Genomic DNA, 25,015 nt, shown 5'->3' on the forward strand with positions numbered 1-25,015 from the left:
CGTTGACGGCCGGTGTGGTAAGTGCCGTCTCACACGAAAAGTGATTCTGGACACTTGGGCATGCTGATGCGTAAAACGCGCTCCTTGGGATGGGCAGATTGATGTTTGTGGTGTTCATGAGGGACACATAGCCTGCTGTGCAGGTGAGGGGTTGAGGGTGCTAATTGGGCGAAAAGGGAAGGATGATCGAAGACGCGGTAGCTAGAGGATCAACTCTGGTAATGTTTGAGGGTTTCTGAAACTTGTTCTAGATTACGGACAAATAATAAGGAGTACAGTAAGTGATTTATTAATTTTATAGCAAGTTGTAGTACTAATTTCAATGGTTTCTACTATTACATGAATGAAATCCAGATGTCATGAGCATTTAGGTCAGTTTAGGCCATCGCTCCTCGGGAACATCTACCCATCCCACATAACAAGGCTTGTCAGGTCGCTTGGTGTACCGACCTTTGCATTTGACATTTCCACAATCACGACAACGGTTGTGGCAATGCTTGACCCGTTGGCGACCCGAACATTGTGTGGAGCCGCATTTTGCACAGGTACGAGGCCGTTTTCCCTTATCTAAAGCGTGCGATCGTTGAATCTGTTCACGCACACGTTTCTCAGACAGTGCTTCGCGATTTACACGATTGTGTACTGCAAGATTTGTCGCGGTAGTAAAGGTTTTTCGAGTTGTTGAGTGGGGCAGCAAAAGGTCGGAATTTGCACTTTGCAACGGTGTCTGTTGGTCATCGTGTACAGGTGTGTCTTTGTTGTTACCATGCACCTCTGAACGATTTGTATTAAAGGTTCCAACAGAAACGGACGTTGGAAGAAGTCCGTCATCGACACTCAGTGGTTTCAGAGTTTTCTCTGGTACACGGGGTGCCGTTACTGAGCGAGATGGGTTGCTAAGGATTGCTGCCAATGGTTTCCGAATGTCATATGTTGTAAAAAGAGACTCTTTAACATTGAGGTTTGTTTTCCAATGTGCATAGTACGATTTTAATTGTTCAATTAACTGCAGTAAATGAATATTAGGATACTAGTCATGTTTAAGCTATTTTGTGCTTACCTTGTATGATATCTCTGAATTGATATCAGCGTAGTGATTCCAGACCTTCACGGCCTTTTTCCAGATTGGGCCGGATGTCAGAGAGTTGTAGTCGGGATTGGCTTGCATAAGATCTCGGAAAAGCTGCTTTTCAATGTCGTTATGAATCGGAAGAATGGGCTTTCGTGTGTGTTGCATTTGAGCTAGAAAAGCATGACGTTGCTTTTTGTCAATGCTAGGAATAAATTCAGACATCCCAGTTGCAATGCGAATGCTGGTTGGAATCGGAAGAATGCCTAACGTTTCGGTGGTAGGAATGTATAGGTTTCCGTTAACCCATCCAGTAATTTCCACGGGATTTATTAGAACATCGTGAAGAAATGACAATCGCTCCTGAATGCTGTTGGTTAACCAGATTGAGAAATGGCTGCGATACTTTTGTCCAGTGCTATTGAATGTTCCAACCTAACAAAACAGTTTAATATGATAGAGTAAGTAACAGTAGATATGGTCTTTCTTACCACAAGGTTGTGGTGCAGAGTGAAATCAGCAAGGCATGAGTAAACATGTTGCACTGATGCACCCGACGATGGAAGATGTGATCTAAGATGAGTATGTACTCCACCCTCTGTCATGTTTGTTCCACGAAAACATCGATAGATAGTGAGACTTGGTGCTGCACTATCAATCCCTATTGCCGCATAGAGAGGAATTCCGGGTGGATCAGATATAAAACCGCGTCGTGTCAAATCAAGAATATGGCCCGAGGTCTTCCAATCATTAAAGTTAAACAAAGGAGCACCTGTTGTAGCATCTTTGAGGGGGCCAAAAGTTTCAAAAACCTTCTTTAGCAATCCATGCAGTATGTCAGCTGGTGGAATGATTCGTTTACATCGTTTCCATAACCAGCGTGGACGAAGCTTTTGGATTTGCTCAAAAGTCAATGGTGGTGTTTGCATTGCGCCCCATGCACTAATTTTGGCACGGTCTTCACCGTCAGGAATAAATATTGCATCCCGAAGCTGTCGGGCAAACTCTGCACGTAAACCATGTGTTGAGGAGATATGAAACATGTTGAAAACATGGAAAACGTCTTTGAGGACCCGGCTCCGAATTGTACTGTCCCAGGTATTTGGATACTGGTCCAGTACTTGTTGGCCTAACGATGCACTTTCTGGGTCAATATTGCGAGGATGGTCTGTGGTTATAGGAGGTGCACTAGTAGGCCGATGATTTTCAACAACAAGATTTCCGATTGAAGGAATTGAATCATCATCAAAAGTTGCATCAAGTGAGAGGTCGTTATCATCCAACTCTGCCAAGCTGGCAGTCAATAGATCCTGATTGGATGACTGATCTAGAGACATAGGGCTTGTTTGAGCTCTAGAAGACGAGTCCGACTGACTTGAATGATGTGTCCAAAATGTTGGCGAAAAGGTCTTTAAATGACTTCGTAAACAGACAAGAGTAAATGGTGGTGTCCCAAATGATGCAAGTGAACAGTTCCGATGACTGCTGATTAGTGCACCAGGGACAAATACTTCTTCAATGTCGACAGCAGTTCTTGTAGTAGTAATATTGATGCCATCGAGTTGCCTATCATCTTTGTGGGATGAAATTTTTCCTCGAGCAATCACAGATGCCTTGTCGGTGTTGAATAAGAGAACAGGAATGCCTGCATTAAATTGAGAAGGAAGAACTTGCGGTGTTTCAAGAGTCGAAAGTTTGTTGTAAATGCATATACAAGCATATGCATCACAGGCTGCATAGGCGAGTTGATCGCGAGTAAGGATTTCATTTTCCCAAGCACTGCTAATGCGCTCGGGAACGTTTTTGTTTAATCGTTTTCCCAAAACCAATGCACATAGATCAGCCAAACTGCATCGTGCGGAAGATATTACCATTTTGTCTTTTGCATATTTGGCAAGGTCAAGAGCGCCAACAAAAGGTTTGGGTGACTGGGAAGCAGTTTGAAGATGCTTTAAATCGGCTTCAACAAGCCGTCCAGCTTTCACAATATTTGGATTTTCCAATAAAATCCTAAGCTGACTTGGAAGTGTACCGCCTGCTAACATATCACCAATCTAATCAGAATTTTATTAGTTTACATTTAATCATTGGTTTAAGTAGCTTATACATTACCTGAAGAATGTATATGGATGATTTATATGCTATTTGAATAATAGCTGTTTGTCCTCGATGCAGAATATGGCCATTAGATGATACTTCAACATTCCACTCGGAATCAAACCCTATCACGATTTTTTTGTCAGGATGACTTGGATCAAGATCATCAAGAATAGAGGCCATGGCAGCGTCTATGGCAGACGCTGTGCTTTTTACAAAAATAGCAATAGGCGGTGTCGGTACGGCAAGTGGTTCAAGATCTGGATACTTTTCAACTGGTACCACAGACTCTCGAAGAGACGGCCAGGCATCTTCAAGGAATGCCTTGTCACTGGCAACGTTATCTGTAAATGCAAGCTTGGGTTCGGAATGACCATACATCTTGAGTGAGTGAAGCATTTGCTTGAGTGCGAGCTGGTATTGAGAATGTGACTTTGTTGCAACAAGGCTACATGACCGGATCTCGCCCCTTTCATTGGTGACCGTAAGCAATCCCGTAAATATTTCTTCGCCATTGACCTTGGCAATATGCTTTGTGATCTGATTACAAAAATAAAGTTAGTAAAGAGTTATAGTAGTGATAATAGACAACTACCACCTTGTGGCTATGATCGAGTGCACAAATTTCTGCACTAAGCATAGACATATGCTGGTTGAAATCATGGATATGCTCCATAATGAATCGGTCGTACATGTTCCGGATCCATTGTGCGCTTGGTGTAAATCCATGCCTGCCATGAGGACTGATATCATCAAAACGTGGAAATGACATATACTTTTCTTCCCGCCATTTGTCCAGTTTACGGCCAGCTAATTGGTTCAAATACTGAAGATGAAGCTCATCATACTTCAGCAAATGATGCACTCGAATTGTGTCCGATATTTGCTTTGCACCCAAACCGTTCTGGAACGACGACCTTACATACTGAAAAAGCCGTTTGGATATCGCACTACGATGACTAAGAATGGCGGGGAATTCAGCAGCCAAATCTTGTGGAAGTGCCGAGAGAATGCGGCTATCCCAGCTATTAAAGGTCACAGTGTGCTTTCCAGACTTTGGATGAGTGCAGACACTGCAACGATAGCGATATCCAATAAGATAGAATTCGGAATCAATATCAATGCATCGGCGAGGATATGATATATTTGCGTGACGTTGTAGTGTTGACTTGCAAATTGGACAGGGAATGCGTTTGAATAATGCTTGAGGGTCCCACAAATAAAAGCGGATATCCCACAGCTCATGGGGAGACGGTTTGTTGCGTTGAAGAATGAAATATATTGCTGGTCTAGGAAACCAAAATGAACAGTTTTTGGAATACAAGGGGGGAAGGCCATGCTTGTCTCGTTTTTCGGGCGCAGATTCCAAAACTTTGGCTTCGAAAGCCTCGAGAAGCCAAACAGGACGCGCATGACGGATGCGCCTACCTGTATTTTCTTGGTACTCACTGTCCTCAACATTCTCATCAACTGGATCCAGCTCATCACCCTTTTCATCCTGATTCTCCTCAAACCCAACATCTACACCAATTCCCTCGCCCGACATTCCAGTTTCTTCATCTTCGTCCTGGTCTTCATCGGCTAGTTCAACCGGTCTCTGGGGATCTTCATCCGGAATAATTTCAATTGTTGACAACGATGTGGGTTCGGAGACATTTGGTAGCACAGGATTTTGAGCGAAAAGAGGGTTGGGGAGTGTTTGGCGAGTTGATGGGTCCACCGATACGAGAGGTGATCCACCGGACAAATTTGGCATTGAATTTCCTCGATGAAGAGGAAAAGGAAGTCCCGATGGCGGGCGTGAAGGCTGAAAAGTGCCTGGAATGGTCTATGACAATGGTAAACCATGTTAGTTGTAAACAAGTAGATAAAATTAATAAGACTCACCACACGGCCGAATTCTATTGAAATCTGAGGCTTACTTTTCCGTGGCCGCCCAACAGCTTTCTTTACAACAGGTGTTTGTTGTGCTTTTGTGCCAGAACCTTTCGGCCTGCCTACGGGGCGGCGATGAGCAGAAGAATCTGTGTCTTCTCCCACTGCTCTGGATTTACTCTTGCTTCCCAGCGGTCGCCCACGCTTTCGAGGACGTGAAATCAAGTCCACGGGATATGGGGTAGCTGATCCGGACTCGTGGAAATGCGCAGGTGTCGTTACATTGAATAACGTATGAACTAAACAACCAAAATAAGCCGCCGAGACTTCAACATCAACAAGGGTTACACATACCTTCTTTTTCCCTCGGTTGACTGGGCATGGGAACGTCAAATGTACGTTCGGAGACATGCGACAATCTAAGAGACCTCAAGTCAGCATACTTTGTACAATGTGAGTGATGCAATTTGTGGCTCACAATGGGCCGCCTAGTCTCGTTGATTGCTGTGGATACGAAGATTCCAAATCCATTGTTGTTGGATGCCAATCCATGATAATTCACAGTACGTGAGGGGAGATGAGGGACAGCAAAAGGTAAACAGCGGTAAGAATACGGCGCAAGCAAGGTACAGAGGAGTGCTGAGACGGCCGCGCGACTCGAGTAGACGCAGACGCGACGTGAATGAGACGGGATGAGATATTTCCCAGTCATGTGAATAATTACATAATATTCTCAGCATCAGTATCCAGCATCAGCCACAGGCATGGATAGCGAGCCCATCATTGAGTGAAATTCAGGCAATATCATTCACGTCGACGTTTTCGGGCAGTCATTGATCATCATCAATTCCACAAAGGTGGCCAAAGACCTGCTTGATAAGCGCTCGTCTATTTACTCCGATCGACCCCACTTTGTGAGTTTCTCAACTTTCTTCCCAATTGCTCGTATTGCTTAAACTCAACAACATCGTTTCTTCAAGACATTTGCGGGAGATCTGTAAGCCTATCCCCCCATTACCATCCTAATGAATATGATGAAAGTGACTATTGGCATGCCTTCAGAGTTCACTACGACGAAACATTTGTTCTCCAGCCATATGGCGAGAATTGGAGAAAACAGCGCCGTATGGTCGCTAATGATTTTTCGCAGAGCATGGTCCCCCGTTATTTCAGCCTGCAGGACAAAGAATCGGCGAGGCTAGTGCGAAACTTGATCAAAGACCCCAGCAAGTTCATATCTGAGGTCAATCTGTGCGTACACACCCTTTCCTTTATTTAATTTGGATTATTGTCGATATTTTGTCTGATGTTTTGAAACCACTAGGCGAATAGGAATCATCATCCTCAGAGTGACGTACGGGTATTACGTTGAGTCTGCCGACGACCCATTTTTGACAACACCGCTGTTGGCGATGGCGAATTTTGGGAAAGCAACGCAGCCCGGAAATTTCTTGGTCGATTTCGTGCCTGCTTGTACGTCGTGATCATTCCACAAGGTGGACAGAGGGAGCGGAATTTAACAATGGAATCTGCAGTGAAGCACATACCTCGATGGATGCCGGGAGCGGGTTTTCTGAAGACTGCTGAAGAAATGCATAAAGTGATGTGGTCAGCAACATGGAACAATTACGAGTGGTGTAAAAACAACTTGGTATGGTCCTGACGAAAGCTGGTAGTGACGACTTGTTACAATGCTAAAACGAGGAGCAGAAAACAGGAAAGACGTTAATGCCAAATCTTTGTGGTACATTTATCCAGGAAGCAGGGGAAAATATCACGGAGGATGACGAGTTGAAACTTGGTTGGGCTGCGTCAAGTGTCATGGGAGGAGGTCTTGATACAGTAGGCCTTCGCCTTCTTCTTGCTAAGTTGCGACATATGAGGATTGTGTTTGACAGAATGTATCCTCGGTTATGACGTTCTGGGCTGCTATGATTCTGAACCCCCAAATCCAAGCAAAGGCGCAGGCAGAACTTGATAGTGTTGTCGGAAAGGATAGATTACCCACCATATCAGATAGGCCACGATTGCCGTATATCAGGAGCATAATGGCGGAGGTGTTTCGTATGGGTCCTTCTATACCTCTAGGTCAGTTTATCACCTGTGCCGTTTTTGCTAACGCTGACAAAGTCCACCCTCCAGGAATACCCCATGCAGTTAGTGAAGATGATGTTTATGAAGGATATCATATACCCAAGGGCGCCTTTATCTTGCCCAACGTTTGGTGTGTACAAACTTGGTCCAACGTAGTCACTCATTGACACTCGATGCCAAAGGCACATGTTGCACGACCCAGAAGTCTATCCAGACCCGATGGAGTTCAAACCCGAGAGATTCAATGGTAGCGAATCAGAGATGAAGAAGGCGACAGACCTCGTCTTTGGATTCGGCAGACGAGTTTGTCCAGGAATGCATTTTGCGGAAGGCACACTCTTTGCAATTATTGCAACTACTCTCGCGACCTGCCATATTCTGCCTGGACTCGATGAACATGGGAAGGAAGTGTTGCCCAAGTTTGCGTACACCCCGGGGACAATTACGTATGTTGCTTTCTTGCATTAGATTTGTAACTTCTCCTGATATGGGTTGATAGTTTCCTGGAGCCATTTCCTATGAGGCTAAAGGCGCGCTCTCCGGATGCCATTTCTTTGTTAGAAAATGTCCCTTCGGATGTTGAGTAAGGCAGCGGTGGCCATGATAGGCTGGCTTGAGATAGATTTACGAGGTAATATAAAAGGTAGAAGTATTCAGGCAAATAGGGCGTACACCACGAGTTTGGGAAAGAATACTCTTCTGAACAACAATTAAGATACATACATACAGTTGGTGATACATCGGCCATGCCATAGCCATATAGACACCCGTAATGGAGTCTACTTGACAATAGAAACAACACCCCGAGCTTCAAAAGAAAACCAGTTGAATTATTGTTCAGCGTGCAGGACGAAAACACATACAACAACACCCCGAGCTTCAAAAGAAAACCAGTTGAATTATTGTTCAGCGTGCAGGACGAAAACACATACCTGACAAGGAGTCTTTTGCAATGCTTGTACTCTGTCGCGAACTTAGTATGCTTGTAGATATATAAAAACGTTTGAACTTTTCAAAGCTTACCAGCCCTTTTATGATCTCATAAACGCTTGTAACATCACGGGTAAAATGGAACACGCGGGAATTGCACCACGCGCAACCGTTGGACTAATCTGTCCCATTAACCTATGCCATGTTACTTCCTGACCACCCGTCACTCTGGGACCCTAACCCAGGCCGGCCATGGTTAGTCGTGAACGTTGAACGGTGACCGAACCGTCACATATACCCACTCGCCAACAAAAAGCCGGTGAACGCTTTCAAGTTTTAAATCTTCGATGCTGAATACTATCAGTATGAAAAAATTGTCCAGCCGCTTGATGGCCATAGCATCACTGGCGAGTACATCCCTGCTCTTCATGGATTTGGTGGAAACGTTCAGGCAAGTCTCCCGGAACTGAGCTTCCCCATCGACGCTCGCGTCCTGGCTACGCTCAACCAGCCGTCTTCGGAGTTCCAGTACAACAACGACACGGTGGGCGGGGACCAAATTGTGCTCGGTGTGGGCTATGTCCAGAACAGCTCCAGGGAGGGGACGCGCAGCAGCGCCTACACCGGATACTACCTCGCTGCGGCCGCGAGGCAGAACTTCGTCATTCTAACTTCGGCGACCGTTTTGAAGCTCGTTCAGACTGGAACGACCGCAAATGGGCTCAAGTCGTTTCGGAGCGTACAGTACGCCCATGGGACTTTGACATGTGAGGCATGATAACCCGTATTCCAACGTAAGGATGGGGCATGCTAATACAGGTGTTTAGTGACAGTGACTGCGACTCGAGAAGTCATTCTTTCCGCAGGGGCTATCAACACGCCGCAGATCCTCCAGCTCTCTGGAATCGGAAATGCAGTTGACTTGCGAAAACTGAACATAACCGTTTTAATCAACAATCCAGCAGTGGGGAGCAACCTTTATGACCACACACTCCTTCCCAACATCTTCGTTGTCCAAGATGCAGTGGCCAACCAGACATTTGACGATTTATTGCGAAACCAGGCCCAGATAGAAGATCAAGTTAATCTCTGGATCGCTAATAGAACTGGCCTTTTTATCAATAATATTGTAAACCACTTTGGCTTTTCCTGGATTATGTTGGACCCAGGGGAAGAAGACCCTGCACCGGGTCCCAACTCGCCCCACTACGAGATGATTTTTGCTGTGCGTTGACGGTATATAGTATTTTTTGATGCTCAAGTGGCACTAACACGCATCAACCCACAGAATCTTTTTTTCGAAAAGCCTGGGCCCTTTAGACCAGACGAAGGCAGCTATTTTACGGTTGGAACTATGCTAACTAGCCCAGAGTCCAGTGAGTATCACTCTGATTCCTGTGAACCATAGTTTTTAATTATTGGCATGTCGCCTTTTCATAGCTGGGACCGTTAAACTTGCCAGTGAAGATCCATTGGCCCCGCCGATCATCGACCCCAGATACCTCACTGAGGTGTTTGACATTATAGCAATGCGAGAGTCCGTCAAAGCCGTATTGCGCTTTACAGCGGCGCCTGCATGGAGCGACTGGATCGCCGGGCGCTTCGGCGCTGCATTCCAAAATGCCACGGACGACGCGTCGATCGACGCCTACGTTCGCACTCTCACAATATCTGACATGAACCTCGTCGGCACTGCGTCCATGTCGATGGTCGATGACCCCTCCGGCGTTGTTGGCCCCGACTTGCTGGTACACTGTGCGCATGCCGTTACGAGAAGGCGCAATGAGTGTAATGAAGTTCATAATCTGGAAGAATTCAAGTGGAAACGATGATTGTTCAAAGTAACAAATATTACCACCTCTTCTAAGCTTCAATATTTGATCCCCTCACTGCCCCTCACTTCCCAGCATTAACCCGCTTAACAACATCCGCCAGCTCCAAAAACGTTCCTACCACGTAATCCACGTCCCCTCCATTTTCCTTGGTCTTGACATCTACATACTCACCAGTGCTCGGATCGATGTCCTCGCCCGGCCGACGGATGTACACTGAGCGCATGCCGACTTTGGCCGCTGCGCGCAGATCGTAGATGTGTGCTGCAACGAGCGCACAGTGCTCAGGGGGCAGGGAGAGGTGACGCGCTGCGTCGATGTAAGCTTTGGGATTTCTGGTGATATAGATTAAGGGCAGAGTATGTTTTAATATCTGGAGTTGAAGGGTGTACTGATGTGTGAGCAAGAAGTACGCACGGTTTGAAGGTGTCGAAGAACTCGGTGGAGAATATCATGTCCCACGGCAGACCTGCGAATTTGGCCTGCAAAGGGCAAGGGCAATCAATTATTCAACTTGCAAAAGGTTAATGATTGTAAAGCCGGAAATACATAAGTACCATGTCGACGAGCAGACGGACATTCCCATTCGATAGTGCAGCAGTGATGGTGTGCTTCCTAAGCTCGTGTAGACCATCAACTGTGTCAGGCCATCCTGATTAACCCAGAAATCATACACAATATGCCATTGTCTGCCCGGAGGTCAAGTACATTCCACCATAGAACGACATCGCTTACCGCTGAGACGATGCAAAGAGAAGTTGATTGACTGGCGCGCAGTTTCATCCCACAACCGGCCGACGTGGGCCCATTCCGGCTTGTTCAGCTGCTCGTCTAAAATCTTTATCCAAGTAGTTAGCGTCATATATGCGGCGGTTGCAGGCGTAAGATCCACGTCCACGTACTTGTTTGTGTAGGATATCAGAATTCAATGAACCCTGCGAGGTGCCTGTAGCAATTCGTCCTCTAGAAAGGGTAAGTTGGATTTAACGACTGGGAAGATGAATAGGAAAGCCAAAGGCGTGTAGAGTGCATTAAGCACCCGGACCTTGAAAGACGTACATCTCCTTTAAGCACTCACTCCACCAATCTTGGGCGAATTTTCCCCAGTCTGTTCCTGATATAAATTTTTTTTTGAGAACTAGAATGAATGCGTAATGAGAGCGTCCTGGATTTACCCTCAAGCTCCGCACCATATCGCGCACCCAGGGCTTGCAATGTAGCAACAACATGTCCGCGCCAGTCGACAACCGTCCCGAAGACATCAAACAGCAGTGCTTCGATTGGGGCCATAGTAGTTAACGGTGAATATTAGGGCTCAAGCTCAATTTCGACTCGCTTAGGACTCGAAAGGTATAGCGCTGATCAACGATAGTGCAATGCTCCTTCCTTTTCGTCTGGGGGGGTGTCTTTTATAGTCCATGGTATAGATCACGAGTACCAATGTCGCTACGCGTGCCCCCGCGCAAGTCGCATTGTCAGTGGCAGATTAGTCACTTAGGTGGTTGCTATCGGAGCGAATCGGATGGGTCCTTCACAGGTATAGGTCAAGCAGTTCAGGTCTGTTCGCACGACCATTTGGCGCTAAGAAATCATACAGTAGACTCGTCGAGATCAGTTGTATGTGTGGATGCCTAGAAAGAACAGCAGGACAAACAAGCGCCCAGGGTAAATTGATGATGATGCGACAAGTGATATGGAGCCTTCTAACTTGTCTGTGCGAAAATGCCTAGGAGACGTTCAACTTCAAAGCCGAGTTCTGCAGAATTGGAGCTAAGGGCCCGTCGGGTGAGTTTGCACTTTATGTTCCGGTTGCAGGCGAGAATCGGTAGAAAAGGAGGTATAGGGCACAGTAGGTGCAGTTAGTGTATGTTGCGTGGAGCATATGTGAACGTAAAGGTGAACGTCGACTGGAACTTGGAATATCTCGGTCAATAAACGCCCGATGAATCGCAATACATTCGGCGATCAATTTGTATTTCAATTGAACTTCACGACGTAGCATGCCGCAGGCTAGGCTTTGAGTGACTTTGTGCAATGAATGAAGAGTTCTGAGAAAACAGAGTTCACTCACACTATTTTGAATTAAAAATGCTATAGAGTTTCTTATAATCTGGGAAGAAGGGATAATAATTCTTTATCACGTACACACAAATCGGCCCCCACCACTACCACCTCTTACAAGCTTCAATACCCTCACTCAGCAGCGTTAACACGCTTAACAACATCCACTAGCTCCAAAAATGACCCTACCATGTAGTCCACATCACCGCCATTCTCCTTGCTCTGGACCTCCACATGCTGCCCCGTGCTCTCATCGATGTCCTCGCCCGGCCGGCGGACGTACACTGTGCGCATACCGACATTAGCCGCACCGCGCACGTCCTGGATGTGCGCTGAGACGAGCGCGCAACACTCCGGATCGAGCGAGAGGTGGCGTGCGGCGTCGAGATAAGCTTTCGGGTTCCTAGAGGGATGAATCACGAGCAAGGTATGGTTGGATCTGGAAGTGAGCAAAAGTTTAGGGGACAAGGACCAGGATACGCACGGTTTGAAGGTATCAAAGAACTCGGTGGAAAATATCATGTCCCATGGTAGGCCTGCAAATTTGGACTGTAAAGGAGGTGGTCAATACCAGCTTACAGGTAATTGGCATATTTATGTTGTGACTCATACCAAATCGACGAGCATACGAACATTCCCGTTCGACAGAGAAGCGACGATAGTGTGCTTCCTAAGCTCATGCAGACCATCAGCGGCATCAGGCCATCCTACATTGGCCAGCAATTAATACATAATAACACGACATTTTCAGGTTACAAGTTTAACATTACCGATATCATTACTTACCGTTCAGTTGGTGCATAGAAAAATTTATCGATTGGCGCACCGTTTCATCCCATAGCCGGCCGACGTGAGCCCACTCAGGAGAGTCTAACACCTCATCTAAAACCTTTGACAAAGGTGATTGGTTTCGTCGTTGCATAACCGTTGTGGGAGGATCACGTACTAGTCTGTGTAGAACATCGGAATTCAAGGGGCCCTGTGAAGCGCCTGTGGCAATCCGTCCTCTAAAAAGAATAATTTGACATTAACAACTGAAAGACGCATGTGCGAGCCAACAGGCGTGTAGAGTGCATGAAGCACTCAGACCTTGACAGACATACATCTCCTTTAAACCCGCACTCCACCAATCCTGTGTGAATTTTCCCCAATCCGTGCCTAAAAAAACTTTGAGACCTAGAAACAAGGCAAAGAAAAGGTATGTTTGCTTACCCGCAAGCTCCTCCCCATATCTTGCGGCCTGCGCCTCCAGCTTAGCAACGATATGGCCGCGCCAGTCTACGACCGTTCCGAAAACATCAAACAGCAGTGCTTCGATCGGGGCCATAACAATATTTGTTGAAGGTAGACCGTCGAGACTTCAAGCTAAAGCTGACCTAATTGGAACTTTGAAAGGTATAGTACTGATGAGTAGTAGCTGCGACGGGTTGCGCTCGCCGGTTCTTCTGGGGTGTCTTTTATAGCCCATAATATAGATCACGAGCGCCGATGTCCCAGCCGCAGGATCCCCGTCCATGTCTCCGGTGAGTCGCGTTGGCAAAATCAGACGTGAGATTTGGGTGGCTTTTATCGGGACAATAGGATGGGCCTTCACAGGTACATGCCAGGTTTTTTTATTTCCCCCTCTGACGTCCCCGAGGCAACGCTGCCGCCTTCCACTCATCGGGTTGAGTTGCAAACGCGAACGAGTCTTCTTTGCCTTCACGATAAATAAAGATCTTTTCTAGGAAACTGTGTGATGCAGACGCGTGAGGGTAATTGTATACTGTCAAATTGTCTGTGGTGTGCTACTTCCTTGCGCCTGTATTTCTAATCATGAACAAAAGCAACCAACCGCAAAAGGACACAACATGTTCTGGGTAAAATGTCATTTAAGCACCATAATAATAGACTTTAAGTATAAATAGATATAAAAAGATAGATCAACAACCATTTAGTACAGTGAAATAGCCCGGGTACTAATAACACCTCTCTTGAGACGATGCCAGTGCCTTTGCCTGCTTAGAAATATTGACAGCAATATAATGCTGACTGCGAAAATTGATGCTGCAATTCCAAGGTCAACGAATAATCGTTGTTCGTTCTTGGACACAGTGCCTCTACGTAGTTATTAAGGAATTCAAACAGTAGACTTTTCTGTAGATGTAGCATACTTACTTGGTCGAAGGCGTGGTCTCGGGACTACTTGCGCTACGCTGATTCATTGTGGTATATGTCTGGGTAGGCATGGTTGGATACCCACTAAACCTATTAAGAACCGTTGGCAATATATAAAAATTTCTGTAAGGAGATGTGTCTCCATAAATAAATTCGTGTACCTCGCGTTGTGGTTGGGCGCCAAAGCCAATCCGATGCTCGACACAGGGATAAGAGAAATTGTTTCAAAAATGGTTGTCTGAGTCTCTGAAGCATACTATGAGATATTTTGTGTTGGCTGTTAGCATGTATAATACATACGTTTCCTAGCAATATACAAAAACATGCCTTGGTAAAGCTTTTGGACGACAGGGAACCCGCAACTTCTGCAGACGGTCGTGATATCGATGAATGGCTGGATGACGGCGTTGCTTGTCCGGAAGACTGGATCGGGAATTATTCATTTGACTCAATGTATCGTATGCATAAACATGATACCTCGGTGGTACTTTGTAATGAATTTGAAGTAGTGAATGTGATTTGAATCGTTTCTGGCGGCAGGTTGGTGCTAATGTTTGAAGTATAGGAAAAATTCTGTCCCAGAGACGATGTCATCGAAAGAGCCGTCGGTAAATTGGGCATACTCAGAGGGGACGAGGCCAATGATGAAATATTCAAGTTCTCCGCTATGCTAGGGATTGTATCACTTGGAGTCAAGATATTTACGGTTGGTCCAGTTTGAACCATTGAGGTTAACTACGGCGACGCTCGGTGAGTTGGTAGAACGTATAATACAGGTTAAAATGATTACTACCTGGTCCATTGTAACTCCAGACCTTCTCTTCAGACAGGTAAGTTGGGGTATGCAGCCGAGGTCAGCACTGCTGTAGTGAAATGTCGGAGCACAGGAAAAGTCGATAATTTGCATCCAGATTGTTACCCTCGTCTATTTAAGCAGGACCGTTGATATCATGACATAATAAATGCAGTATTACTTGCCTCTGTAGCAGGCCTATGAAGCAGGTCCTTTTCCCTGAAGCTTCAATATATGGAGACCCATCATACGTTTCTCTTAGACAGATTTCGATATGATGAAAACAAGAGCAAGTTGCCAGGATATGAGGGTGATAAGAACAGGAATGTTACAGAGACAGAACGTCTAATTTTAGTCTCGACGTCGATCCACGTATTCTTAATTTCTTATGCCTCCATAACATGATTACCACTTGTATTACACTGGAAGGCCCATGTTGTCAATTTGCTTATGGTACCATCCTGCGCGTGTATTCCAGTCCTATTGGCTGCCTTCAGAAAAGGGAAATAACTTAAGATGACAGCCAACATATTAAGAAATCAATACACTCATCAATAGGAATCCTCCCTCAGAGACGGTCACTAAAGCTTGGCGACGATCGGCCTAGCGTTGCTGTAGCCGGCACCAATCGGCTTAATTTTGATGGAAGGATTTTACCAACACCAGCAGCAACATACTATGGGTGATCAGTTGTTCGGATTGGACACTGATTCGGATCGCTAACTGTGTTCCGTTCCTCACAAAAATTGATACATACATTCTAATGTATACTCTCTGCATGAAAATGAGAAAAATTGACGGAAAATGAATAGGTAATGGGTAGAATGAGTGAATGTCCGAACCGACTTCCAATCACCCCCATCATTGCCATCAATCTGAGTTAACAAGCGGCATCGCGTTACTATGAGCGATCGTATTGTCGGCACGATTCGGAGTTGCAATTTTTGCTGATGGCCAATGGCAAGCGACCATCAATCCGAAGACAAGGTGCCTCGCACTTTGCTCGTGCTCACTGAAAATTAGATGGCTCGGATTTTTTCCCTACACATCAAAATTCTTCATTGGAAATTTCACAGCCAATATTTAGCCTGTGAGTCCCTAAATTTGCGAGAAATGGAGCAAATCCTCGAAACTTTGGAAATGCCTGCAAAAAAGCTTTTCAGGCCCTATGTAAGCGTCAAGGTTAACATGTGCGAAGTCAGTGATAGATATCAGGTGGAACGAGCGATACTGTATTTAAACATTGCTATAATTAAATAAAATGATTTTGTTGTAACTTGAAATGCAAAATGCTAGCAACTAATAATAGGCGCCGATGAGGCGTTCGAGGGCATGAGATCAAATCATATGACGGTGTTATATATATTAAAGATCGACAAAGGTCAATTGATAAAAATAAAGGTAGTTATTTTGTCAGAAATACTTGCCCGTAAATGCCAAATAATTGAGTCCTCGTGCAATTGTTATCCTTCAGGTAGGTCATATCGGTAAAATTGGGCGCCTAAATATTCCAGCAACTTTTGATGAGATCTGAACCTCGTTCACCAAACATATAGACATGGAACTGGGGGTGAGCAGCAGGCACAATAGGCTAAACATGAATCAAGTAAGAGCAAGTATATTTAATATTAAACTGGGACGTACCACTACCGAAGCATCAATAATTCTTAGGCCAGAAGTGCCCTTGACAAGTAAGTCAGGATCTACAACACCATGCGATGCGCCTTTGGGGGACATTGACGCTGAACCAAAGGGATGGAAAATTGTAGTAGTCCCAGCTTGAATATACGCATTAAGCTTATCATCTGTGTCGATATCTTCAAGCCCTCCGATGGGTGTGATGATATAATTGCTCCATGCCGGGGCAGAAACAAAACGGATGGCAGCGCGTACGGCTTCACGCATGACAGCGAGATCAAAATCAGTACCCAGTAAGTTGGGATTGATCAATGGGGCATCGAAAGGATTGTTAGTCGCTAGAGTAATATTTCCACCTGAAATAATACGTGTCACTACCACATGTAGACCGAGACCATATTACTGCACTCACGAGCAACGGGCGCGACAATAGCCGTGGCTACCGCGAGAAAATTGCCAGATGGAGGAGGGTTAGGAATGGGAAGACCATTCTGTTCGCAGCAGAGACCATAAGTTAGGTGCTCTTTTGGCGTTAGGTAAAACTCACAGCAAATAGGAACTCAAAGTGTGGCGCGTTGGGCCCTGAAGAAGGATCGGAGCCTGTCTGGAGCACGGAGGAATTCTTGGCGAGACGGAACCATCCTAAATGATCGACAATAGTGTCTACCAGAGGCCCAGTCTGATGTGCATTCCATTGATTTAGCTCTTGCGCCGACAATGTGGCATTTCGAGCAGCTGTTTCAAAGGTGTCCGTAGAGTTCACAAGCCATCCGTTTGGCAAAAAGGGGTGATCAGACAGATTCTGGCCTACGTCTGGCAGATTTACAATTGATGGTATTCCCAAAGCTTGTAGTGCTGTCTTGTCGCCTATACCCGAATGAAGAAGAATGTGGGGTGTTCCGACAGATCCCGCGGACAGAATCACTTCCTTCTTGGCAGTTAGATTGAATCGAGGACCTGTAGAGCCGAAAAATAAGTATGTTGCACCATAACCGTAAAGGACTAGTTCCACTTTCCTGTGCTGCTTTGTGCAAACTCGACCGTAGTAAAGAGTGGCTTTCCAGCAGACTTTCCTGTTGATAGGATCCGAGTGACTTGAGCGCCAATCAGAACGTGCAAATTAGGTCTTTTAATGAAGCTAGGCCCTAGGTATGACGTAGCGGAGCTGCTTCGCGACCCCCCTTTAATTGTGCTTTGAAGCCAGCCTGGATGAATACCATTGAGAATAATTCTCGGACTGTATGCCTCACCAACTCACCGATTCCGATCGGATTGCCAGAATTCATATCCAAATTGAAGGGAAATTCGTTCAGTTGAGATGTGGTTTGAATCACACGATTGTCGATTCCTTGAGGGAATCCCGACAAACTGACGGCGTTAATTCCTGTGGTACTGTGGAACACAGGATTAAACTGCCCAGCAGTGTTATGGCCATCTGCTGGTGGTGTCCAGGCCTCGTTCTATCGACAATGTCAGTTCCAGTGCTTTCTCGGAATGTAACTTTATGTTCCCCACCTTCTTGATGTAAGGTTGGATACTGTTCCAGCTCCAACCTTGATCTCCCGAAATAGTTGCATATCGATCCCAGTCGGATGAGGGCCCTCTGGTATATACCATGTAATCTAAACATATTAAATATGCATACGTTGACATTTCGTTGTTCAAGCTTACTAGTAGAGCTTGACCCTCCTAGAATATGACCTCTTGGGTATGATATTGAACGTCCACCGAGTCCAGGTTGATTAATAGTTGTAAAATTCCAGTCAAAAGGAGTGTTGGGAGAAGCCCTGACGCAGAAAGAAGGTATAATTGTGTCTGTAGCACCGATATTTCTATTATGAAGAAGCTAAATGAGCTGTAACGGTATAGATATGTGACCAGACATACGATACTCCAGCCTCAAGTACCAATACGGATATACTTGGATTTTCCGTCAGGCGATTGGCAACTACATTGCCTGCCGTTCCACCTGCGTATTACATCAATTAATGTCCAGTGACATGTATTGTGAATGCTGAGTTTTGGAACTTACCCCCAACTATGATAAAGTCGTATGCGGCATTTTTGGGTAGATCGGCAGGGTTACCAACGACTGCAACAGCACCTCCACGCGCCGCCCAAAGAGCCACGGCGAGGGCGATAGCAGTAATTCTTCGGTACATCTCCCGGTAGGCAAAAAGAAATTAGAATGATATTAGCTCACCTGAGATCTCATTATATATACTCAAGAATCTCACTAAAGGGGCTCACAAAACGCCCATAAGTCCTGGTAGCAGAGAGGATTGAATGGCTACCCGGGACATTGATGGAACATCATGGCGGTGTCAGAGGCACATGAACGCCAGCAAAAGGTTGGTATGGTACTACTGAACTCTGGCAGATGCCATAAATTATTTGTGTTGTAGACTTCCTGCGCTAGTAAGTAGATAACCCGAAGGCCCAGCCGGCATTTGTAATAGTGAGAGATGTATGAGCGCGGGGCTAGCTTGACTGTCGAGTTTGTGAGCAAGTAAAGATAACTTGTAGTGGCTTAACAAGGAAGGAATTCACAATCACAGCTCAGCAGTATATAGTTCGGATGTTTGATAATCACCTATCGGCGGAGTATTAATAAGCTACATGCGTATCGTTGCATCCTCCTGAGTCTTGAGGGCAAGAATTGGGAACGAAAGGCGTTCTGCAGAAATATACAGTAAAATAACGCATGGAGTGAGCAAAGTATAGGACAAAAGATTCAGTTTCTAATAAATCTCCCTTTTTTCTTATTAACGTACACTAAGTTCTGGGAGTATGATTCTATGAAGATGTACTGTCGTGAAAATTCTCTATTTTTAGACTGTTTTATTTAGACCACATTCATTTAGGTGTTAAAATTAGAATGTTGGGATGTCAGGATCGACTGGTGACGCTGACGGTCCATCAATATGTATCTTCCAAACTGCTTCATAAATAAGGTTTGCATCCGATGCGTTATCCGAGGTTTGCCTTTTCAGACAATCGAGTTCATGGGATGTGTCAGAGTCAGGTAACATTCAGTACTATCAGCCAACTTGGTTCAACTTCGTAGTAGTACTTAAGGGAACTGAGAATCTCCTCTGGACGGTGGTGGCGGTTAACTAGAGGTGTATACCTCCGTACATCTAAGAAATTAAACGTATAGGCGATCGGAGAGTATAAATCCATATCACTAATCTAACAAGATAGTGGTGTTTTACCTTTTTATTAACCAAAGCAATTGCAGATGTGTGCGGCGAAAGTGAAATCTTTCGGAGTCTACCTGTCACCGCTGGACAAGTTTCAGCCAGGATTATACACCCTAATCAGACAAATATCTCCGAAGGCTAAAGGGTAACCCAGAAATAACGATAGTTGCTATAAACAATGTAGGTCTGCGGTTTGATCTGTAAAATTGAAAGCACTGAGAGATCTGCATTGTTGAAAGTGATTTGCTACTCCAGCACCTCAGCCCTACTTTGGAATCAATTCAATGAAAGTGATGTTGGCAATATTGATCCTTTTCCTTGTCCAACCTGCGAGGGTACACAAATCGACCGAATGGGTGTGCGAGCTTCGGCGCTTAATGCATATTACCAAACTAGGTCGCCGAGTACTTAGTACTTTGCTATCATATCGCCTGCTTGATAAATACCAAATACATTATTTTGTTATTCAGTGTTTACATCACTTTAGGTGACGTTGGGTATCATTTGGATTGTGTATATACGTGGAGTCATCTTGAATTCTAGAGCTTCCATTTCTGCTTAATGAGGTCTGAGGCTCTTTCTCCAACGATGTAGACGTGGAACTGCGGATGCGCTCCTGGTACGAAGGGCTAGGAAAATACAGAAATTTAGAGTTGACATTGTGACAGAAGAGACAGATAAGAGACCCACCAGTACTGAAGCATCCACAATCCTCAACCCTTTTGCCGACTTTAAGAGCAAGTCAGGGTTTACAACTCCGTGTGACGAGGATTTGGGGGACATCGCCGATGTACCGAATGGATGGAACACGGTATTGGCGCCAGCACGAATGTATGCATTGAGTTGATCATCTGTGTTTGCGGTCGCAAGGGCGCCAAATGGACCGATGACGTATCCTTTCCAAGCAGGACTAGACAAAAATCGCTGTACGCTCCGAATTGCTTCGCGCATTGTGAAAAGATCAAAATCTGATCCTAAGAGGTTAGGATTGACCAGAGGATCGTCAAAGGGATCATTAGATGCCAAAGTAATATTCCCTCCTAACACACAGAAAAGACAATTAGACACGCCGAAATGCATTGCTACCGATATGCACTTACGGGATACTGGGGAGACAACAGCTGTGCTGACAGTCATGAAATTGCCAGTTGCAGGCAAGGTTGGGCCAAGCATCCCGTTCTGCAAACTCCAGTATAAGAAGGGTTCATTAAACATAAAGACCAAATAACCCACAGCAATAAGAAATTCGTAGTGGGGCGCAGTGGGTCCTGAGGAAGGATCCTTAAAGGATTTGAATATAGTAGTATTGTTCGGGAGACGAAGCCATCCTATGTGATCAATCGGTGATGCGGTCAACGGGCCTGTCTCCGTCAAAGTCCACTGGGCGAGCTGAGCTGCCGCCAATGTCGCATTTCTTTTAACGCTGTCATAGGTGTCCGTTGAATTGACGAAGAACGAATTTTGAAGAATAGAATGATCGGATAAATTATTGCCGACGTCTGGTAGGTCGACTACCGAGGAGATGCCCAACGCTTTGAGTGCTTTCTTGTCGCCAATGCCGGAATTGAGCAGAATGTGGGGAGTGCCCACCGTACCGGCAGACAAAATAACTTCTTTCGAAGCCGTCAGACGAATGCGAGGGCCTGCGTTTATGAACGGTAAGATTCGAGTAGCAGAACAATGTGAAAGATACACTTTCCTGTTCTGCTCTGAGCAAATTCTACGGTGGTAAGTACTGGGTTACCATTGCCCTTGCCGGTTTGCAAGATGCGAGTGACCCGCGTTCCAATTAGTACGTGCAAGTTGGGTCGGGTGATGAAGGCCGGGCCCAAATATGATGTCGCGGAGCTGCTCCTCCTTCCACCCTTTACCGTATTCTGGATCCAGCCTGTTTGAACAAAACTTGGTCAAAGAACTCCTGCGGGAATAATGGATGTAAACTCGCCTATGCCCAGAGGATTCCCAGAGTTCATGTCTAAATTAAATGGGAATTCATCCAGTTGCTGGGTCGTTGCAATGACCCGACTGTCAATTGGACGCGGAAACCCGGACAGGCTGACAGAATTGATTCCTGTGGTAGAGTGAACTGCTGGATTGAATTGGCCTTGTGTATTGTGCATGTCAGCTGGAGGTGTCCAAGCCTCATTCTGAATGATGTGATATTGACAGTAAGGTTATTTTTGGTGCGTCTTAAAGAAAGGGATTTAGGATTAACCTTGCGAATGTATGATTGAATATTTTTCCAGCTCCATCCGTCGTCTCCCGATATCTTTGCGTAGCTATCCCAGTCAGAGGATGACCCTCGCGTATAAGCTAGATAGTCTATGGAACAATCAGTACCCAACCGTGATACCGTGATTTGCGCTCAAGCCAAACGTACTGATTGAACTCGATCCACCTAGAATGTGACCCCGGGGGTAGGGTATTGACCGTCCACCGAGGCCGGGCTGCGGTGTTGTTGTAAAATTCCAGTCAAACGGTGTCCCAGGAGATGCCCTTGGGCAGAAGAACGGTATGATGGTATTGGTGGCATCCACATTTCTAAACGCAAACAATTTCTTCAGCCCTGAGAAATGACTTCCAGATTAAGACCACGACACGAACGTTACCCCAGCTTCAAGGACGAGGACAGAGACATGGGGGTTCTCCGTCAGACGATTAGCGATAACATTACCTGCCGTTCCACCTGCGTTTGTCTGTCAGCTGCGATATTGACGTGATGTGCAAAAAAAAAACGCGATAACGGACCTCCTACGACAATGAAGTCGAACGATATATTGGGAAGATCCGCGACGTTTCCGATGACTTGCACGGAGTTGACAGAAACAGCCAACAAGGCGAGGGTGAGGGAGAGGGCGTGCCCGGGGAACATTGTCCGGGTGACAGCAGTCGAAGTTGTGTTGCATGCTGCAAGGCCTATCGCCTTTTTATGCACCGACCCGCGCTTTCTGAACCCATGGGGTTCTATAAATAAATACTCACGGTTTCCACGAATTTAGGGGGGCTGGTAGAAAGGGCCCTTGCCCTTGGGATACAATGTGTATTTACTAATGGATCGACCATTCCGAAACTGATGTGCAACGGGAGATAAACATTAAGTCATGCCGCCGTTGCATGCCTTCTCTTCGCAAGGGTACGTAGCATCGTTTTCGCGATATCGCTTAACACTCCGACACTTATAAATCCATACAGGAATCGTCACTATGCTTTGAGGTTTGGACTGGTAGCACAAATAATAGGTAAATACCAAAATATGAGAGTAGACCACGGATACGACCACTGATTTTCTACGTGTAATAATTTGCTCAGACACTTTGACTTCCGTGGAGTGCTCGCTTCATCCATCGCCATGAACACCCGAATTTCAAGTTGCAGGCACATTGACGTAACGGCGACTGCACATCGTCGTAAGTGTGGACCTCCATACGTACATATAAGCAACCGTACCTACACTAAGCCTAGTTGTACATAACCTCTTCTCCTGGTCAAAACCATTTAATGGTACCTCAATATGTCTTAATGGAAGTATATTCGAACCTGATATTTTTGGCCGTGAAGATAATGGTTTGTAAGCGTTATAAGTTTGGACTTCAAATTGTGAGATAGTCAATGACCGAATACCCTCGTGATTAAGAGAAAGGTAAGGGTGGCTAACTGGAACACCCTTGCCGCTTGATAATCTTCCACCACCAACTATACCTAGCTACTTACTTGGACGTTGACAAGAGAAAGTTATGGCACCAATCCAAGCGCTCATTTTCGATGTTTTCGGAACCGTCGTCGACTGGAGAAGTAGCGTCGTAGCCGAGCTGGAACTTGTGGGTAAGAAATCTGGGGCGGAGAAAGGTGCGCTCCGTTAGATCACAAACGTCGGGTTCCGCCTTCCGCCTCCCTAAACCTCCTTCCCTTCCCCCAATATATAGCTACCGCCGACTGGGCCAGATTCGCGCAGGAATGGCGTACTGGCTATATGACCAAAACGTCGGTGTTTTCGGAAACTTGCTCCTTCTCTTCCGTATTTTTTTTGTTTACTACCCCATTCACCTGACGCTTTGACATGATTTCGGCATGATATATAGACGACAGATTGCCGCTGGTGCCTCAGGCCCGCGCAACGTTGATGTGATGCACAGAGAGGTGACGTTTTGAGCAATCACGGAGAAACAGATGGCTCATGCTCATCAAAACTTTGAATTAGATTTTGGATGAACTGCTTACCCGGCCAGAGTGGAGCCAGATTGGTGAGCTGTGGGACGAGAGTACTCGTCAGTCGCTCAACCTCGTATGGCATCGTCTGAACGGTCAGAGATATCATGAGATATATGAGCAATTCCTTACGAGCTTTTACTCCAGGGTGGCCCGACTCCGTTGAAGGACTGAAAGAGTTGAAGAAACACACCATTATTGCAACTCTCAGCAACGGAAACGTTCGCCTATTGACTGACATGGTAATACTGAATCTCGTAATGCGTTGTTAAACTGGCATTCAATAGCTCAATGTCTGTTTGCAAGGCAAAGCACGCTGCATTACCTTGGGACATGATTTTCTCTACAGAGCTCTTTGACACATTCAAACCGTTGGTATCCAGTTTTCGGACCGAAGATCTTAAGCTGACAATACATACAACCTTCACCAGAAACCCAAAGGCGTACTTGGAAACCATGCGTCATCTAGCCGTGCAGCCTCACGAATGTTTCATGGTCGCCGCTCACATCTTCGACCTTCGTGCAGCGGCCAGCCTCGGAATGCGTACCGTTTATGTTCCACGACCGGATGAAGACGTGGTTGTGGATGTAAAAAGCAAGGCGGAAGGCGGGGAAGTCGATTATGTCGTCAAATCGTTTATCGAACTTGCCCAAATCATTGAGCAGTTGAATGCTTCAGGATAGGCTAGGTAATTCTGTAGCGGAGATAGCTCTCCTTTCCGTAAAATGTCTTTTCGTGCAAAGCCGTAAGAAAAGGCTTGAAAACGGTTGTGACCATGCTATGACTTGAATGAAGGATGATGCAAGTGATGTTTGGGCTAGAAAAAGACAGAGGTCAAGGTCGCGCCATTTTAGGAGCAAGATCAGGTGACTCTTAGTGTCCGGCAACTCGGCAGAAAAGAGTTATATTTAGCGCAACGAGGCGCGTCCTTGGCGTCGCGTCGAGTCATGGTTAATAAAATTTGTTTCTCAGTATGTCGTGTATGGTGTAACGGCTAACATTATCGCCTTTCACGCGATAGCTCGGGGTTCGATTCCCCGTACGCGAACTTTTTTGTTC

At 45.8% G+C, this 25,015-nt stretch overlaps 10 protein-coding genes and 1 non-coding gene across 11 annotated transcripts; 5 read left to right on the forward strand and 6 right to left on the reverse strand.

Moving 5' to 3' along the window:
- Positions 1 to 367: 367 nt before the first annotated feature.
- Positions 368 to 5,572, reverse strand: JR316_0011348 (Werner syndrome ATP-dependent helicase-like protein; the record flags this gene model as incomplete). The annotated part of the gene is made up of 8 exons (XM_047897005.1): positions 368 to 1,006; positions 1,061 to 1,504; positions 1,561 to 3,123; positions 3,182 to 3,706; positions 3,765 to 4,994; positions 5,054 to 5,340; positions 5,396 to 5,460; positions 5,520 to 5,572. The coding sequence occupies 8 exons, from the start codon at positions 5,570 to 5,572 to the stop codon at positions 368 to 370; spliced, it is 4,806 nt and encodes a 1,601-aa protein (XP_047743414.1).
- A 595-nt stretch (positions 5,573 to 6,167) lies between these two features.
- JR316_0011349 (Cytochrome P450 monooxygenase 45) lies at positions 6,168 to 6,525 on the forward strand (the record flags this gene model as incomplete). The annotated part of the gene is made up of 2 exons (XM_047897006.1): positions 6,168 to 6,292; positions 6,366 to 6,525. The coding sequence occupies 2 exons, from the start codon at positions 6,168 to 6,170 to the stop codon at positions 6,523 to 6,525; spliced, it is 285 nt and encodes a 94-aa protein (XP_047743415.1).
- Positions 6,526 to 6,954: 429 nt separating this feature from the next.
- Positions 6,955 to 7,722, forward strand: JR316_0011350 (Cytochrome P450 monooxygenase 105; the record flags this gene model as incomplete). Its single annotated transcript, XM_047897007.1, has 3 exons — positions 6,955 to 7,265; positions 7,318 to 7,581; positions 7,635 to 7,722. The coding sequence occupies 3 exons, from the start codon at positions 6,955 to 6,957 to the stop codon at positions 7,720 to 7,722; spliced, it is 663 nt and encodes a 220-aa protein (XP_047743416.1).
- A 595-nt stretch (positions 7,723 to 8,317) lies between these two features.
- JR316_0011351 (Pyranose dehydrogenase 3) lies at positions 8,318 to 9,897 on the forward strand (the record flags this gene model as incomplete). Its single annotated transcript, XM_047897008.1, has 5 exons — positions 8,318 to 8,320; positions 8,430 to 8,832; positions 8,893 to 9,290; positions 9,354 to 9,441; positions 9,506 to 9,897. The coding sequence occupies 5 exons, from the start codon at positions 8,318 to 8,320 to the stop codon at positions 9,895 to 9,897; spliced, it is 1,284 nt and encodes a 427-aa protein (XP_047743417.1).
- A 64-nt stretch (positions 9,898 to 9,961) lies between these two features.
- Positions 9,962 to 11,187, reverse strand: JR316_0011352 ((S)-2-haloacid dehalogenase; the record flags this gene model as incomplete). Its single annotated transcript, XM_047897009.1, has 7 exons — positions 9,962 to 10,232; positions 10,315 to 10,379; positions 10,455 to 10,549; positions 10,633 to 10,735; positions 10,800 to 10,860; positions 10,957 to 11,011; positions 11,073 to 11,187. The coding sequence occupies 7 exons, from the start codon at positions 11,185 to 11,187 to the stop codon at positions 9,962 to 9,964; spliced, it is 765 nt and encodes a 254-aa protein (XP_047743418.1).
- A 903-nt stretch (positions 11,188 to 12,090) lies between these two features.
- JR316_0011353 ((S)-2-haloacid dehalogenase) lies at positions 12,091 to 13,285 on the reverse strand (the record flags this gene model as incomplete). Its single annotated transcript, XM_047897010.1, has 7 exons — positions 12,091 to 12,397; positions 12,443 to 12,507; positions 12,571 to 12,665; positions 12,745 to 12,847; positions 12,905 to 12,965; positions 13,062 to 13,116; positions 13,171 to 13,285. The coding sequence occupies 7 exons, from the start codon at positions 13,283 to 13,285 to the stop codon at positions 12,091 to 12,093; spliced, it is 801 nt and encodes a 266-aa protein (XP_047743419.1).
- A 606-nt stretch (positions 13,286 to 13,891) lies between these two features.
- On the reverse strand, positions 13,892 to 14,841 carry JR316_0011354 (uncharacterized protein; the record flags this gene model as incomplete). The annotated part of the gene is made up of 5 exons (XM_047897011.1): positions 13,892 to 14,057; positions 14,116 to 14,205; positions 14,277 to 14,353; positions 14,416 to 14,538; positions 14,593 to 14,841. The coding sequence occupies 5 exons, from the start codon at positions 14,839 to 14,841 to the stop codon at positions 13,892 to 13,894; spliced, it is 705 nt and encodes a 234-aa protein (XP_047743420.1).
- Positions 14,842 to 16,409: 1,568 nt separating this feature from the next.
- Positions 16,410 to 18,708, reverse strand: JR316_0011355 (Pyranose dehydrogenase 1; the record flags this gene model as incomplete). The annotated part of the gene is made up of 10 exons (XM_047897012.1): positions 16,410 to 16,499; positions 16,553 to 16,902; positions 16,959 to 17,037; positions 17,094 to 17,562; positions 17,616 to 17,751; positions 17,805 to 18,006; positions 18,062 to 18,168; positions 18,218 to 18,378; positions 18,434 to 18,515; positions 18,579 to 18,708. 10 exons carry the CDS (start codon positions 18,706 to 18,708, stop codon positions 16,410 to 16,412), a joined length of 1,806 nt encoding a protein of 601 aa, XP_047743421.1.
- Positions 18,709 to 20,288: 1,580 nt separating this feature from the next.
- JR316_0011356 (Pyranose dehydrogenase 1) lies at positions 20,289 to 22,621 on the reverse strand (the record flags this gene model as incomplete). The annotated part of the gene is made up of 11 exons (XM_047897013.1): positions 20,289 to 20,378; positions 20,440 to 20,789; positions 20,850 to 20,928; positions 20,983 to 21,392; positions 21,445 to 21,456; positions 21,546 to 21,637; positions 21,691 to 21,896; positions 21,965 to 22,071; positions 22,130 to 22,290; positions 22,354 to 22,435; positions 22,498 to 22,621. 11 exons carry the CDS (start codon positions 22,619 to 22,621, stop codon positions 20,289 to 20,291), a joined length of 1,713 nt encoding a protein of 570 aa, XP_047743422.1.
- Positions 22,622 to 23,483: 862 nt separating this feature from the next.
- Positions 23,484 to 24,639, forward strand: JR316_0011357 ((S)-2-haloacid dehalogenase 4A; the record flags this gene model as incomplete). Its single annotated transcript, XM_047897014.1, has 7 exons — positions 23,484 to 23,595; positions 23,673 to 23,730; positions 23,829 to 23,886; positions 23,948 to 24,050; positions 24,103 to 24,197; positions 24,262 to 24,326; positions 24,387 to 24,639. The coding sequence occupies 7 exons, from the start codon at positions 23,484 to 23,486 to the stop codon at positions 24,637 to 24,639; spliced, it is 744 nt and encodes a 247-aa protein (XP_047743423.1).
- Positions 24,640 to 24,932: 293 nt separating this feature from the next.
- On the forward strand, positions 24,933 to 25,004 carry JR316_0011358. Its single transcript has one exon. It is a non-coding gene; the product is annotated as a tRNA-Glu (tRNA).
- The last annotated feature ends 11 nt before the right edge of the window (positions 25,005 to 25,015 follow it).

The sequence above is a fragment of the Psilocybe cubensis genome, chromosome 11, assembly GCF_017499595.1.
Source record: "Psilocybe cubensis strain MGC-MH-2018 chromosome 11, whole genome shotgun sequence".
NCBI classification, from domain to species: domain Eukaryota; kingdom Fungi; phylum Basidiomycota; class Agaricomycetes; order Agaricales; family Agrocybaceae; genus Psilocybe; species Psilocybe cubensis.